Source organism: Aethina tumida, chromosome 1 (genome assembly GCF_024364675.1).
Source record: "Aethina tumida isolate Nest 87 chromosome 1, icAetTumi1.1, whole genome shotgun sequence".
Classification (NCBI taxonomy): Eukaryota; Metazoa; Arthropoda; class Insecta; order Coleoptera; family Nitidulidae; genus Aethina; species Aethina tumida.
In genome coordinates, this window is record NC_065435.1 from 76,588,757 (window position 1) to 76,604,930 (window position 16,174).

At 31.5% G+C, this 16,174-nt stretch overlaps 1 protein-coding gene across 1 annotated transcript; it reads right to left on the reverse strand.

Annotated features, from left to right (window-relative positions):
* Positions 1 to 636: 636 nt before the first annotated feature.
* Positions 637 to 14,566, reverse strand: LOC109598231 (unconventional myosin ID). The gene is made up of 8 exons (XM_020014098.2): positions 14,387 to 14,566; positions 5,486 to 5,592; positions 4,803 to 4,976; positions 3,214 to 4,080; positions 3,041 to 3,154; positions 2,202 to 2,984; positions 1,427 to 2,150; positions 637 to 1,369 (listed from the first exon to the last, which is right to left on the reverse strand). Exons 1-8 carry the CDS (start codon positions 14,473 to 14,475, stop codon positions 1,171 to 1,173), a joined length of 3,057 nt encoding a protein of 1,018 aa, XP_019869657.2. The 5' UTR covers positions 14,476 to 14,566; the 3' UTR covers positions 637 to 1,170.
* Between the last annotated feature and the right edge of the window lie 1,608 nt (positions 14,567 to 16,174).

Consider the following 16,174-nt stretch of genomic DNA (forward strand, 5'->3'; position numbering starts at 1 on the left):
AGCACTTGCCAAAAATAACCTGGTTTGTTTTTATTAAATTGGCCTAAATCTAATTAGATTAATTAATTATAAATAAAGGTCAAATGGAGTAAATATTCATAGAAAAAGTTAAAAAAATAATTTTTAAATGGAACATTAATGTTTATATTTAAACGATACTGTGTTAATTTTATCAAATTTATATATTTATTTCACCAGTTTTATTGTTACTAATATTCGACAGAAAAAACGACAATATTTGTTGTTAGCTTTCAATTAAATAAATTATTTGTATATTTCAAAAAATCAATCAAGTGAATTATAAATTTTCTTATTCAGTATATGCAACCAACGTAACATCATGTGTTATAAGGTTGCCTATTGTGACGAATACACACAAATATTATTTATACCGATAGAAAAGCATTTACTCCATTATAATTAAGAGACATCATGCACGACAGAGGCAGTAAAAGTTTTCAGATTCTCCGGTAGTGGGAGACTTGGTCCGCATGATGTCTCTCTCAAGATTGGGACGGAGTAAACCCTTTGTATAAAATATACTAACTAATCAAATGAAAAAATTGACGTACACTACACAAGTTGATTAGGTATAGTTTGTAATGTGAATGGTAGTTTAAAAATAAAACACGTGTATCTTTTTTATAGTTTTAATAAGGCACATTTTAGCATGACTACATGTATCTAAAGGCGATACAAAATTAGAATATTATAAAAATAATGGCACTTAAAATTATTTATAAACAATAAATATAATAATAATTTGATGTAAACAGTAAAGTACAAAGCTTTCAGCGAACAACGATAGTACGGTACAAATACAATTATATATAAAAATGCCTTATGGAAAATGTACAACAAATCACAGAGCATCCATTAAATTAATACTCAAATCTCACATAATTAAGTACATGGATCTTAATACTTGAAAGAAATTAACTTATAACAATTAAAAATATGATTAAGTCTTATGTGGAAGCATAAAAAATTGCGTTTACCGATAACACAGATATCATTAATACTATTTTATAAAATCGTTGTATAAAATATTATAGTCAAAACAGAATGAATAAAAAAGGCACGTTTACTTAAGGCTCCCGTTAATTGATAAATTCATGAATTCTTTGGATTAAAATTGCTATTTTACACTATACAAAAACACTTCAATCATTACTGTTTTATGTGGTTATTGCCGTTCTCCATGATTGCATAATTGGACGGTAGTACGTAGGCAATATTATTGCCATCCTTCCTGAAGATCGGACGTTGTTCCGCCGACGAAACTTGAATGTTGATCAGTCTCTGTTTTTTGCCCAAAGAACACTGGATAGTTTTAGACACGTTCACCGGAAGTTCCGATTGTTTCAACCTAAAAACATTAATAAATTAAATTCAAAGCATGATTTAAAACAGTATTTTGTTTTACTTGAAATATCCGTTGCAAAGGACAGCTACTGCTTCACCAATGCGGTCCTCCTGTTTGGTACAGTGCAAGGACACAACCAAATCATTGCCGTCCGGACAATGCAGCACAATTAGCTGATCATGCTCTGGACTAACACTGATACCGGTGAGTGTGTCCAAAGCCACACCCTCTTTCATGTTCTTGAACTTCTCGCAGTCCAATTTGAATATGTATTTGTCAGTTATTAGCATCACTCTTTCAGCGCATTTGTTGAACTTGTTAAACTTGGTAACATAGGAGGAGAATAGCACTGTCGTGAAGTGTTTGGTGTTCCTCAAGTTGTTGACGGCTTCGTTGAACAAGCTGTAGTTGTTGTTCTCGCCGAGGATGGCCAAATAGTTGCCCTCCCATTTACGGCTCACGCCCCATTCCTTGCGCTTCCTCAGTAGCGCACTCGCAGCGGTGATTTTTAATTTCATCTGTCCCCAATCTTCGCGCGGAATCTTCTTGAGCACCATGTAAGCACGCCACCTTTTAAAAGCTCCACGCAAAATGGCCGTGGTGGGTTTAAGAGACACTGGCGGTGCAGGCCACTGCAAACTTTTACCGTAGTCTTTCATAGTTTTCGCCCTTGCAAATTTTTGTTGCAACGCGTTGATATACACCCGCATCTTTTTCAAGCGGTAGGCTTTCACCATCACCATCAGCGCCTTCATCCTCTTGTACTCCTGGCGAGCTTTATAACCTGCAATCAGACATTATTAGTAATTCGTTTGAAATGCGGTTATAATCGTACCTCTCCAAGTTTTCGTAATGAGTGTCACCAACTGCGGGATCAATTCATTCCTTTTGTGTTCCAAGGTGAATAAGGTCTTAGGCGACTTGATGAACACCTTAGTCTTGCCGTATTTCACGTCTTTTTCGAAGCCATTCTCATTCATCAACACCTGGACACCATCTTGATCACTGCCACCACGGAAATTCGGCCATGTATACTGTGACAACATTTTATACCGTTTCAAAAACTTGTCATATCGTTGACGGTGGGCGAAACCGGCTCGTCTCACTCTCACATTCTCGACCAACCCCAGATACGAGACTTGATGTCTGACTCGCTCTTCGTCGAAGGCAGCGGCCGATTTCAACTCGTTGGGCTTGATGCATCGTACGTAATGCGGTTCTTTGCTCAGCAAATTCTGCACCAAAGCGCCCATCGAGTTTTTGAACATTGTACCGGCTGTGGGCGGTCTCTTGGTGATTTTGGTAATATGCTCTGCTCCTTCCGGCCACATTTCTCTGATATTCTTGTCTCTGGAACTGTACAAGAGCCGTTTAAAGTCTTGGAACAATGTGTCCTTGTTTTTGTCCAAAAATCCGATTATGGAATAAGTGACATCGCCTGCATAGTGTGTTATGCGGAAGTCGACTTTATGTTGCAAGGATTTTTCGGATGGTTTAGTCTGGCGGGACATGTAATGTTTATGGCCCTTTAGGACTTTATCCATGTTTTCCAAGAGAAGTTCGTCGGATATTTTCTCAGCTGTCATTTTGCAGGCATCGTCCACAATTGCAATTATACCTAAATTGGAAATTGTTATGAAAAGTAACACGAGAAAAACCTATTAAATACATTACCCTTATGAGGAGCCTCTACAAGATCGCAGATGATCTGGTTATTAAAGTAGTCAATGTTCTTCCACTCAATTCCTTCCCTTAAGTACTCTTCTTGTTCCTGTTTCAAAACCAACTCTGCAAATCACAAAAAAATAATCAAAAACTCTTTAAAAATTAAATTATATAATACATACCAATAAACAACTGCTGCAACTTCTCGTTACAATAATTAATACAGAACTGTTCAAAACTATTGTTGTCGAAAATTTCGAAGCCGTAAATATCCAGAACCCCAATCAACGAACTCTTATAATTTTTGGCGTAGTTACCCGAATCTACAGCGATTGCAGCATTGATCTTCTCGACGATCCATCCGAAGAGCCGCTCGTAGATGGCTTTAGCAAATGCGTCTCGACCGAAAGTCGCCTCAGATTCCGTATGTTCCTTTCGCATGACATCCCCTCGAGCCGCAATCACTCTTTCGCATAGCGCCGTTTCGAGTTCCCGTTTCTCCACTTGCAATAAATTGGCCACGTAGTCCACAGAGTTCGATTTCTTCAGCTGAAGTTTCTCCTCGTCGGTGATGTTGAATTGAAGGTCACCCAAATGAACGATGGACGCGATTATGCGCCATACAGTGTCCTGGTCGTTGGCATCGAACTGGAGGGTACTGAAGGAGCTGTTGACCGTTTTGTAATCGGTTTTGTCGTTGATCGTGTCCACACGCGACGCCTTGCCCTGGTTGACGAAGAAATAATTGTCGGGACTTCTGGACAGGTTCAGTTTTCTGAGCACGTCGTCCGGGGCACCGAGCAGCAACTGATAGAAACAGTGGAAGTTGCGCTCCCCCAATTGTTGATGCACGACGCGTGATTTTTCCAACAAGTATTTGTTGATGTGTCCACCGATCGGGTCGCCTTTGAAGTCGAAGTGGATGTCCATGTATTTGCCGAATCTGGACGAGTTGTCGTTGCGGTTCGTTTTCGCATTGCCGAAAGCTTCGAGGATCGAATTCGACTGGATTAAGATGTTTTTGACTCGTTCGATTTCTCGTTGTCCCCCTACATATTAAATTATGTTAATTAGATGGTATAATGGTTGTGTTTTAGAACATTGATGGTTAGAAATAGACAAAAACAATTCGCTGGTTAGACATATCAATATACCGCTTCTAAAAACAACGATTATTAGTGAGTGCGACAAACGAAACAGTCAAGCAAATGTGCATGGAATGTTATCGACTGCGTTCCGGACAAATTAATGTCCAAAAAGGTTTGCCCACCTAGACTCTCAACTGTTTTGAAATAGGACAAATCTGAAAAAAATCCGTCCAAACATTAACAATAACAATTAAGACAAAATCTGGTTATTTATAATAATACAAAATATCCGCATCAAATTAAACCTGCTTGTTTTTTATTGATTGATGTATTACATGGAATTAATGATTTTTATCTAACTAAGTAGGTTCATTTTGATACTTGAAACGTTTGTAATCTATGTGCTATTTTGTAACTTATACAATAACAAGTATCTCTTAATTACAAATCTTATCGCATATAAAACTACTAAAAATATGTTATGACATACTATTATATCTGTTATAAAATAATATATCTAAAATTCCTATAACTCACAATAAAGATTTGTGGCAATTTTGTGATTCATACAATAATAAGTGATTTCATCGTTCAAACACGACGAAACCTCCGTAGTTACAAGAAAAAAGCAAATGGTTCACAAAATTTTATTAACTCTTTCATAAACGGACCCAAAAATATACCTTGATTAGTGACAGCAGCAATGTACTTCATGATAATTTTCGAGGCCTCCGTTTTCCCAGAGCCGGACTCTCCGCTGATCACGATACAAGTGTCCCTGCCCTGTTGTTTCATCACTTTGTGCGACGCGTCCGCTATTGCGAAGATGTGGGGCACATTTTCGAACAATTCTCTGTCTGTAACATAAACAATTAGATTTCAACCCCACGTTTCTGTTCAGTGTCTGTCTTAATGTCGACATTCTAAAAATTCCACCTTTGCAGGAGAAGATAACCATTATTTGTTTGTGCTAACACAATTAAAGGGATCGATTACATTTTAATTACAACCAACTTTTAACGATTGTAATTTAATTAACAGTGTTAATTAGTCGGTTTCTATTTTAAAAAAACAATTAAGAGTTAATCATAAAATAATGTATTTTATGGTCAGCTACAATTGTGTGCCGTAATATTTTTGCAATGACGTGACCTACAATTGAATTACTCAGTTTATTTGTAATTGGGGCAATGTAATCCGTTTATTCCTGAATAATTAATAGTGTATATAGTTTTTTATTTATCTTATCGTTGTCATTTGTTAATATATTTATCTGTTATATATCTATTATTGGTCGTCTATAGTTAATTATAATCAATCATTTGAAAGGAAAATTAAGATAATAAATAAAAGATTACTTTCTCACCTTTATATTTGTTGATATGCGCCTGATCGTAAATGTTCATAGTCCGGTACGGATTTACCGATACACATACTTCTCCAATATAAGTGTAGATGTGGCCATTTTTGAACCTATAACAAAAATTATATTAATTTTGATTGAAATTTGTATGTAATTTTAACTAGAAAATTTAATTCTTAATTTTAAAATCACGTTGGATATCGGTCTTTTGCGCACGAGGTCAGTTTTAATGGTTTTTCGCACGCCCAACATTATTATATGTAAATGCAGAAATTAACCTTCGACCTTGTAAACCATGAGAAAAATGTTTTTACAACTGAAACTTTGTAGACTATTAGAATTAAGTTAAAGCCTAGTAAAAATAAGGTTAGGTACTTTCGCATAACAATTTTATCTTTATAAACGTTAATATTGGCAATTACTCAGTAAACTTGCCTATTTTTAGCGTATAGACAAACGCGATAAACATGGTTTATCACTTATATTTTTATTACTCTTACTAATGCAAAAGATAGATTAGTACTAAGCAAAGAATGTTCTTAAAAGTGCACATTTTTTGATTAAATAAATGACGATTTCAATGCTGCGTAGATAAAAACATTCCGTTACTTCTAAACGTAAAAATATATTGAACCAGTTAACAGTTAATTAACATGATGTAAAAAACCAAATAATTTATATAATTTGCATGCGAGCAAACAGTTTTAATTGCCATCATAAAACGTCCAGCATCCGCAGATCGCATTCTCATCAATAAATCAACGCACAATTCTGCAATTGTTAACATCGGATTGATCGTTAAGCCAGCGAGAATTAAGAAAAGAAAGCTCGATTGTTAGGAACTAATACATGGCAGGATTTAAAGACGGACATTGAGACCATAATGGATTTTATGGCCAGACGATTCTAATTGAGTTTTTGCACCAGTTGCTCCTTTTGGTGCGTTCGAATGTGAGAGTGGAATGTGGAGATTGTGACTTTGAAAGGATTCATGTTCTTGTTGAAAAGTCATCAATTGTTTCAAGTATTTTGTTTATCGCTGTCACATCTGGATATGATTAACTACTAGTAAATTAATCTTTTATTAAATTCAGACAAAAAAACGCGTGATCAAAATACATTACTGTCTTGTTAAAGGAATTAAATGCTAATTTATTAATGTAAAACACTGCATTCCGTGTAAATTGTCTAGATTGTATAAATAAATACGTGTGTGTTTGAGTACTTTTCAACTTTATTTAGTATTTGTTACCATAAAACTTAACAGATGTGTAAATTTAAACTAAATAAATCCTGGAAAATGTGACGACGTCCAATTGTACCACAATATACAATGAAATTGATTAGATTAGCAGTTAAATCAATATACATAATACTGGGATTGTTCATTACTCATTAAACTTAGTCATCACTTTGGCTATTATAATTTTTATAATAGAAGTATTTTTCAATTAATTTATAAGGTTGTAATCTCCAAAAAATTTCTTGATAAAAGAAACAATAAATCAATCGGGACGTGTCACAGATATAGATGATTTGTTTTTTATCACATAAGTAAACATGTACTAAAATAAGTTTAATCTGTCTGCAACTCGAAACGAAACAAATTAATCATCAAATACAATTTTATTGTATGCGTTTGGACGTAAATAAACAGAATCGTGCCGCAGCAGGACTGTGCATCAACCCCACAAATCAAAACACGTGAATCTATTTATAAATGCGTTTCCAATTGAACAAAACTGTCGGAGTCCTTAACAGAAAATCCGTTACAATATGTTTCCTTAGGATTTTCAATTGTTATTAAATCATGACGTGAAACTATTCCGACTTCCTGAAAACGGAAAGTTCCAAAAATGATGGAAATGCAGGGAAATTCATCCTTGGTTATTGACGTTATTATATATAATGAGCTGATAATTTATTAGGGACTGTGAAAAAGAAAACAATTTTCGATTACTTAGGGCTTTGAGGTCAACAATTAAAAAATTTTACAGAACATTTCTCAATAAAGAACTTTATTTACTATTTAATTTAATGATGCCGGTTGAATAATTTCCTGCAATAAATTATCTTAATCTTTAGACAGTTTGTGTTGTAAACGAACATTTTTTAAGCATTAAATCTGATTAAGATCCTTGTAAAATTTTTAATTGGTTTTTGTTATCATAACTTTTAATTACGCCATTAATCACCTCGAATATTTATTATTCTCGAACGAATTGACCTAGAAATGCGAAGTGTCGTCGACAAAAAGTGACATCATGGGGATCGCGGTGACTCAAATATGAAATGACTGATGAATGAATGCGAAATTACGCAGATGCGGTCAACTACTACATCAATCGTCAAGATCGAATTCCAGTTCCAACGATGAGTCACTTCGGAGGCAACTTCGTACGAACGTTAAAGGGAACAACGCAACTACAACAGTTGATAACGTTTTTCATGAGTTCAGAAATCGGTTGGCAAAACAAATTTTCGACATTTTGCAGCGAGGAAGACCCGATAAGAATGATAAACTGATAAGCGTGACCTTAAACATTTCCAAGCTTATTTCTATACACACATTTAACGATGTTAGTCATAGTTTCTAAATAATACAATTTCTTCCACATAAATTGGCACTTTTATTTCCTGGGCGTCGTTCTGAAATGGAAAACCGCGCAAAATCGCGACGACGCGAATTATTACACAACCGACTTTCACTCCATATTCTATTAATTTTTATGTTGCATAATTTTAATGACCCGTTGTTCATTTGCATCCCGTGCATGTTTTCGTACGTCTAAAAACAGAGTGGCTATTTAAATCATTTGATAAGACGTTTTTTGTGTCAATGTTGAATTCATCAATGAAGTTTAGCGTCTGCAATAATTATATACAGCCATGACTAAAAGTATGAGGCGCCCTACGATTTTTCCTGTAATTTAATAACAATTTCCTCGAACTTCGACTAATGGTAGTTATTGGAATTGGACATTTTTGCAATTGTACTCAGTGACGGCTACTCAGATGAGGCAGTGCCCTATCTATGAAAATGATTTTATTGACAACGTTTTTTTATGTTGTTATTCATGAGAATAGAATTTAACTTAATATTCAAACAAAGGTAATTGTTGTAAGACCGACAACTAAACAAACAACAACAGTTTTACATCAAACTTCAATGAAAGCACATGCGCTTTAAGGTCAGTCTATTGTTTCAATGGCAGGGGAGCTGAGGCGTGCCTCTAGCCAACTTGGTCGTAGAAAGGTTTTTGATACATCTCTTTTTATTTTGATATGGTGTCAACCAGTAATAACATGAAAGAATTTATAAACATAAGAGATGCCGTTGATGTGGTGGATTTTTTACTAACTAAATGTGTATTTCCAGTTAAGAATTAAGAAGAATTAAACCGTCCAATTCCTAATTTTAATATTTTAACCAATACCGAACAGAAATATATTGAATGTGTTTGTTGTATTGTATTTTCTAATGGTAGTGAAGATATTTAGAATAAATTGTTTTTTGTGATTTGAAAAAAATATCTTGTGGATTAAATTTACATGACAAAAGCACTGATCAATAAAATATTATTTTTTCTGTCCTATATATAATATACAGTCGGCTGCAGAATGACATTACCACTTGGTAAGCAGAATCCTATGTGATCCGCTATCGATAAGCCCTGCCCAGTACACCAAAAAGAGGTACACAGCGGTCAGGAATAGTAAATAATGGATGAATACTAATTGGGATAAGTTACAAAAATCTAAATTTCGAAAAATATGTTTAAAATTATATTTTTCGAACGAAATGTTTACTACTAATACTAGATAGTAATCGTTATGCTTAATAACTATATTTAAATAAAATTAATGGAAAATTTACACACTTTACATTTTGATGTTGTCGTAATGTTCAAATCAATCTAGCCATAATGTAATGAGATTGAAACATAGGTTGGAACTGATAAAATTTTAAATTTTCCAATGAAACCTCATACAGTGGATATATAAAATATAGAATATTGATACAGACATCTACTTTTTCTTAGAATTTAATTATTACAATAATATTTGGGAATAAATACAATAGTATATACAACAATATGTAATTTAAAAAAATGCCCCTGGCTGAAATATTGATTGTATTCATGTAATCCAATTATAACAACACTTATTTGACAAACGGTTTAAAAATGTTTTTTTTTTTAATTTATTTTATATTATATTTTGTTTTGTTACTATAAAAATATGCCTTTAATAATATAAATTTTACATATTTAAAGTTTAGAAAAATATTATTGCTTTAACTAAATCACAAATAATAAAATAATTAGAATTTATTTTTACTCAATAATTTGTAGAACATTTATAAAATAGTATTAAGTTTGGATTTGAAATTTAACTTTTTTTATTAACTAAAATTCTGACTGACTGAATAAAATCAATATATATATCAATATAAAAACATATTATTAAAAATATGAAATAAATAAAATTTATTTTTCGTGAGAAATATGTATATATTTTTAAAACAAAATATTAATACAGATTTAGAAATGTTACAAGCGTTCTTGTCGGGTTGGGTTACTTTACCTTACAAAAGGTTTACTTTAAAAATACTTGTAAAAATATGTAAATTCATTGAATTTGGGGTTAATTTATGGTATAGTACAGCCCACCAACACAACGAATTTGTTGTCACACTTGTACAATCATATTATTGTTGTATCATTCTTTTTCACAACCGAACTTTCATATTTAGACCGCAACTGGATCTTAGGGTGGTAATGCCATTCTGCAGCTGACTGTACGTCACGAGCCGCCAGTGATTTTATTTCAAACGCATCAATCTGCTTTTGTCTTCCTTAAAGAACGTATAAGTTATAATTCCTGCATAATTGTTGTTTCAAAAATATCGTATTCAATTGTTGCACGAATTGCACAAATTCCAGAGCGAAATAGTAAGTACCGCAAGCCGATTTTATGATTTTGATGATTATCGTACTTTAATCCGTGATTTATTAAAAAGTCACAGAAAAAGCTCTTTTGGGATCGCTGCTTCCAGTTAAGTTTGGTGGAAAAGTAACTGCTATAACTATTAGGTAAAAACTTCCCAAAGCTGATGTAAAACCCCACAGAAACAATGACTTTCTAAGAGCAATCTCAAGTCTTGTTTAGAGTGTGTTTTTATAGTCATAAGTTTCTTAGAGAAGACTGGGCAAACAATGTCTGACATGTCTAATTAAAAACATTATTTTACAATAATGTTCGATGAAAAAAATAGACACAAAATATGACAATAAATTTAAATATAGGTCAGCAAATAAATTTCGAAGATTTTTAATGATAATTTTGTTGATTCATTTTTGGCAAAAATTTTACAATATCGTACCCTAGAAAATTGCATCACCCTCCTTAACAAAGTAAAGTTAATTCAGTTCAAGAGTCATCTAGATCTAAGATTTTACAATGCTATATTTTTGCGAATAAAAACAAATGGCTGTCAAAGAAACCATCCGATTCGATTGAAAGAACTAATCCTCAGTATATCCGAAACTACTCCTGTAAAACACTTATTTTCATTAGAATTTATTTTCATATATTAAGTATACTCCCTAAAATTATTATTATTAAAATAATATTAATCAACTAATGTTGTTTTATATTTTTTCTAAAAATTATTATTTTTTATACTATAAATAGTAACATTAATATTTTATACAATATCTATAATATCAGCACATCCCTGAAGCATGGACTCGATCAATTTCCGAATATATAACATATTTCTCCAACGTGATCCCATATGTGTTCTGCATAGAGGTTTCGACAAGCGGGTTTAGGCAAAATAACGATGCTTTGATCTCTAATAGTAAGCCATAATTTTGGATTTGCGTCAGAGATCATTATCATGTTGGAACACACATATCTTAACCTTATTATTTCTTCAATACATGGAAGCAAATTGTTGTTTAATGCATGCCTATACTAAATTAGTTCATGTGTATATACAGATAAGTTTGATCCGTCTGAATCTTGAGAGATACGTCATGCACGACAGAGACAGTAAAAGTTTGGCCCTTAGTGGTTTACATAATGACATAAACATAGAGAAAGTAAAATTTAAAAATAATGTCTCACTAATCAAAACTTTAAGGAGAATAAAGTTGTAAATTTAGTACCTAAGATATTATTTAAGAAAAAAGAAACGGGAACAACATAAAATTGAAGGTACACTTAAATGTCGCCCTGAAAAGAAGTGGGTCGCAGCCGTAATAAAAGCAAAAGCAACAATTATTAATAAAAAATTACTAAAAACAACAATTAAAAGAATTTTTATTCTTACTTTTTTTAAAAAAAACATAAATAATATCCCAAATAGGGCGCCTCATACTTTTAACCAAGGCTGTATGTTGTTGTCGCAACAGTGAACAATAAATTTTCGGCATAAATGAATTAATTAAAGAATCTGGGTCCGACAATTGCTTTTTTTACTCTGGAACATTTCACTTTACCCTCGAGCCAATCACGTTTACTGCATAACGGTTTTCCTATGTCAACACACATAAAACGCGTGGAACAACGAACCTCAATTAGAGGAGTCAGCGAATCGATGTACCGACAATGGTGTTTTCGGTCTGATTTTCAATCGGCAAGCGTCAAACCGTTGCTAAACACCTACGAGCTAGCAGAGAAGAAAATTAACGTTTAAGATCGAAATCATTGAGTTATTAAAGAGTTGGTGACGAGAAGCGATCGTTAAAAATTGTCGGAATGCCTCAACTTCCTTTTAGGAATTGATAAAACCACTATACGGATAAGGTGGGATAGTAAATATAGCTGTGACGTAATTTCCTATTTTTGCACGGACTTAGTTTTATATCCTGTCTTATCTTTCCTTTCGTTTTTAATGTATTTTTATTTTTATTTAATTTTCCCGCACAAATGACAATTAATTTCTCAAAGTTAATTAAATAATGAACCCTTTGTGGCGCCGCAATCGTAAAAGTCGTCCTTGCAACCGCGAAGACATTATTTTTCAACTATTATGTCGCGCGTCCACTAGACAAGGGATACATTTTAAATCGCGTGTCCTAGAATACGTCTGGCGTTAATTACTGTAACCATTGTTGTTTTAATCTCGAAGTGGGACGAGTTGAGTGCGGAATAACAATGTACGAATCCGGAATGTTTGGAATTTTTGTTATCTTGCTGCAAACCAGTACATATTTCGGTTAATTGTTAATTGTTATTGGAATTTGCAGCGTTTACACGTTTATCGCTACGTTCATCTAAAATGCAACATTTGTGGTGACGGAAATACAATGCGTCACTCGATGATCATACAAAGAGGCCACAACATGTGGCTACAAACGTTTCTGGTAGATATGTATATATTTGACAGTTGGAATGAAGATGTGAACTTTAAAAAGGATTAGATAAATTAACATTATTTTTGTTTGTTTTGACTGGTTCATATTTAGTTGTACAAGCTGATCTGGTAACAAAGTTTGGCAGTTTAATTAACACCTTGGAAAAAAGTGAATGTGATCCAAGTTCTAAGAAGGAAACGTTCTTACTTAGTCACAATGCAAATATATTTTCAAATTTCTGGTAAATACTAAGTCTGTCAGTCATTATTAAATAAGTAAACAAACAATTCTAAGGTTTTCGTTGTGCATTTTAGTAAATATTGATTTTGGGTTATAAATCAAATATTGTCACTAATGTCCTACCTTAGGCTAAAAACTGTTACAACTTGTATAGCAATTTTGGTATATAAGGTATTTACAGACAAGTTTTGGGAATAGAAGTTCCGCTGTTTTTGAAACGTTTAGTACATTAATAATTAAATATTTATTTTAATCTTAAATTCGAATTTATTTGTTTAATTATTAAATCGTTTCAAAAACAGCGAAACATTCAGTGCATTCATAATTAAATATTTATTTTAATCTTAAATCCGAATTTATTTGTTTAATTATTAAGTAGTTGTCAACGTAATTGTTATGTATCAAGATTCAAAATATACATATTCTTTAAAATTTTTTAATTCACTTGTAAAAATCTCAAAACTAAAATTCTGCATAATCTATTAAAATATATGTAAATATTTTGTCAAACAATATATAAATTATATACAATGTACTGAAATGTTTTTAAAAATATGAATGAACTAGGAAATTTGTTTAAAACTATTTTTGTAAAATTATTTAAAAAATAGTCGAACATTAAAATTTCATTATAATTATTCAAAATTAAACATTATAAATTATATGAAACTCTTTTTTTAAAAATAGGTAATTTTACATATATAATATTTGTTGTAATTCATTTATTCTTATATATAAAAAAATAATTATATAGTAGTAAATATATTTTACTAGAAATAACTTTCGAAAATATATGTTTTTCTTATTTTTAATGATTTTCGAAATAATATGTATTTTAGACACATATTTTTGTTACTTACAACTTTATAACGTGTTTTATTAATTTATTTCAAAATAAACATTTAATTTTATTGTATCATTCGTATGACTTTTATTTACAATTAGTTGTAAAACTACGTTGGAAGTTTGATCACTTTTGACAGTTTGACAATGTGTATGTATGACAATTAGATTTTTGTATTTCTTTTGTGTGTCAACGAAATAGAAAAATATTTTTAAATAATAATTCAACAGTAAAAATAGAAAAAATTCGGTGTTTATTACAGTTGCTAAGCAACTGTGACCCCACCTGTCACCCACATGGTCAACGGCTTAGTCACCACTGTTTTCGCTTGTTACGTTTTCCCGAACGAATTCGCTGAAATTTTTGAAAAACCGAAACGCGCCCAAAACGCGACGTTGTCAGGCCGCGCGTTCGTGTGCGAAAACCGACACCTGTGCAAAAACTGAACAGTACCTGAGCTCCAGATTCCTCATGAAACTGTCCAGGTCGATGGTGTCCATCAGGACAAAATCGCCGACGCCGGCCTCCTTTTGCATCGCCATTGCACTCCACAATAAACAAACAATAATAACAATTTGGGATCGCGATCAACGCATCTCACCGCGGTCTCCGTGCACTGCGTGTGGCTGTCGCACCAATTCTGGTTCGGTTGCGGGCACAGGCGCATCGTGGGGCCTCGTTCGAACGTACGTCGCAGCTGCGCGGATCGTTCCAAACAATAAGAAGGGGACAAACCTACTATAATAAATATAAATATTGTTTATAAACCGATAGATTAATATATGTGGAGGATTTTTTCATATTTATTTTAAATTTTATTAAAAATTGATTTTATACGTGTTTGGCATTCAAATTATTAAAAATTCTAGTATACACACATAAATGTAAAATTTGATTGAATTTCTATAACATATTTTAATTAAAGTAATTTTAATTTTAATAATTTGAGTTATTATCCAATATTCTCAAATATTTCTCATAAATATGAACGAAATACGAATTAAATAATTCGTTAATTGATCAGATGACATTAAATTTATTTTAGAAGTGATATTCAAAGATTTATTTTCTATATTAAGTGTAAGGTTCAGAATTTTAATGTAAAAATCATCAATCTTCATCAATTTTATAGATAATTTAATATATCACAAATTATATATTTTTGGAAAGCTGATGTTAAGTTATTATCCAATATTCTCATATATTTCTCATATTTAATTCGATTATTGATATACCTTAATTGATCAGATGACATTTATTTATTTTAAAAGTGAGATTTTCAAAGATTTATTTTCCATATTAACGTAAGATTTAGAATTTTAATGTAAAAATCATCAATTTTATAGATAATTTATATATATCACAAATTATATACCTTTGGAAAGCTGATTGTGAAAACTAATACTTCAAGTTATTATCCGATATTCTCAAATATTTCTCATATTTAATTCGATTATTCATATACCTAAATTGATCAGAAGATATTAAATTTATTTTAAAAGTGTATAACTGAATAAACTCAGTGAATATAAACTAACAAACAGAATTGAACTTGTGCTTGTGCAACACTAAGAATTGAGGTAATTATGAGAATGGTATATTTTTTATTTCTTATTAAAGGGTTTAATATGTTATAATTGATATAATATATGCAATATTTTTTATAAAACTTGGTGTGTATCTATTCTGAAGGGATAATTGAATGGAGAACTTCTTAATCTATTTTTCTCACTTATTGACTGTCTCTTTTTTGAACTATTATTCATTAAATTAAATTAAACATAGGTGTTTATTTTTATTAAAAACATTTGTAACTTTTTGTTTTACTTTATTTTTTAATACTTATTATAACTTAAACAGTAATTTAGTTTTAACTATTGTCGATCCACATATTTAAAAATAATTTTAAATTTTGATAGAATTATTTTTGTTTAACACGTGATTTTTGTGTAAATAAACTTATACTCAACTTAATATCAATATATAAAAAAACCGATAACAGATAAATTAAATTTATTACTTATTCAAAAACACAATAAAACCAATAAATTATATATTTTAATTTTCTTTAAATTGAATTATAAATAAAAATTATGACTATTGAAAAATATATATCTCTATTACCAGTATTTATTTCTATTAACAGCAAATCAAATTATTTAATGATTGTTAGAATCTTTTGTTTTATTATTATTTTTTTTTTGACTAATTTCGATTTAAAATTTATATTTGTACATAATT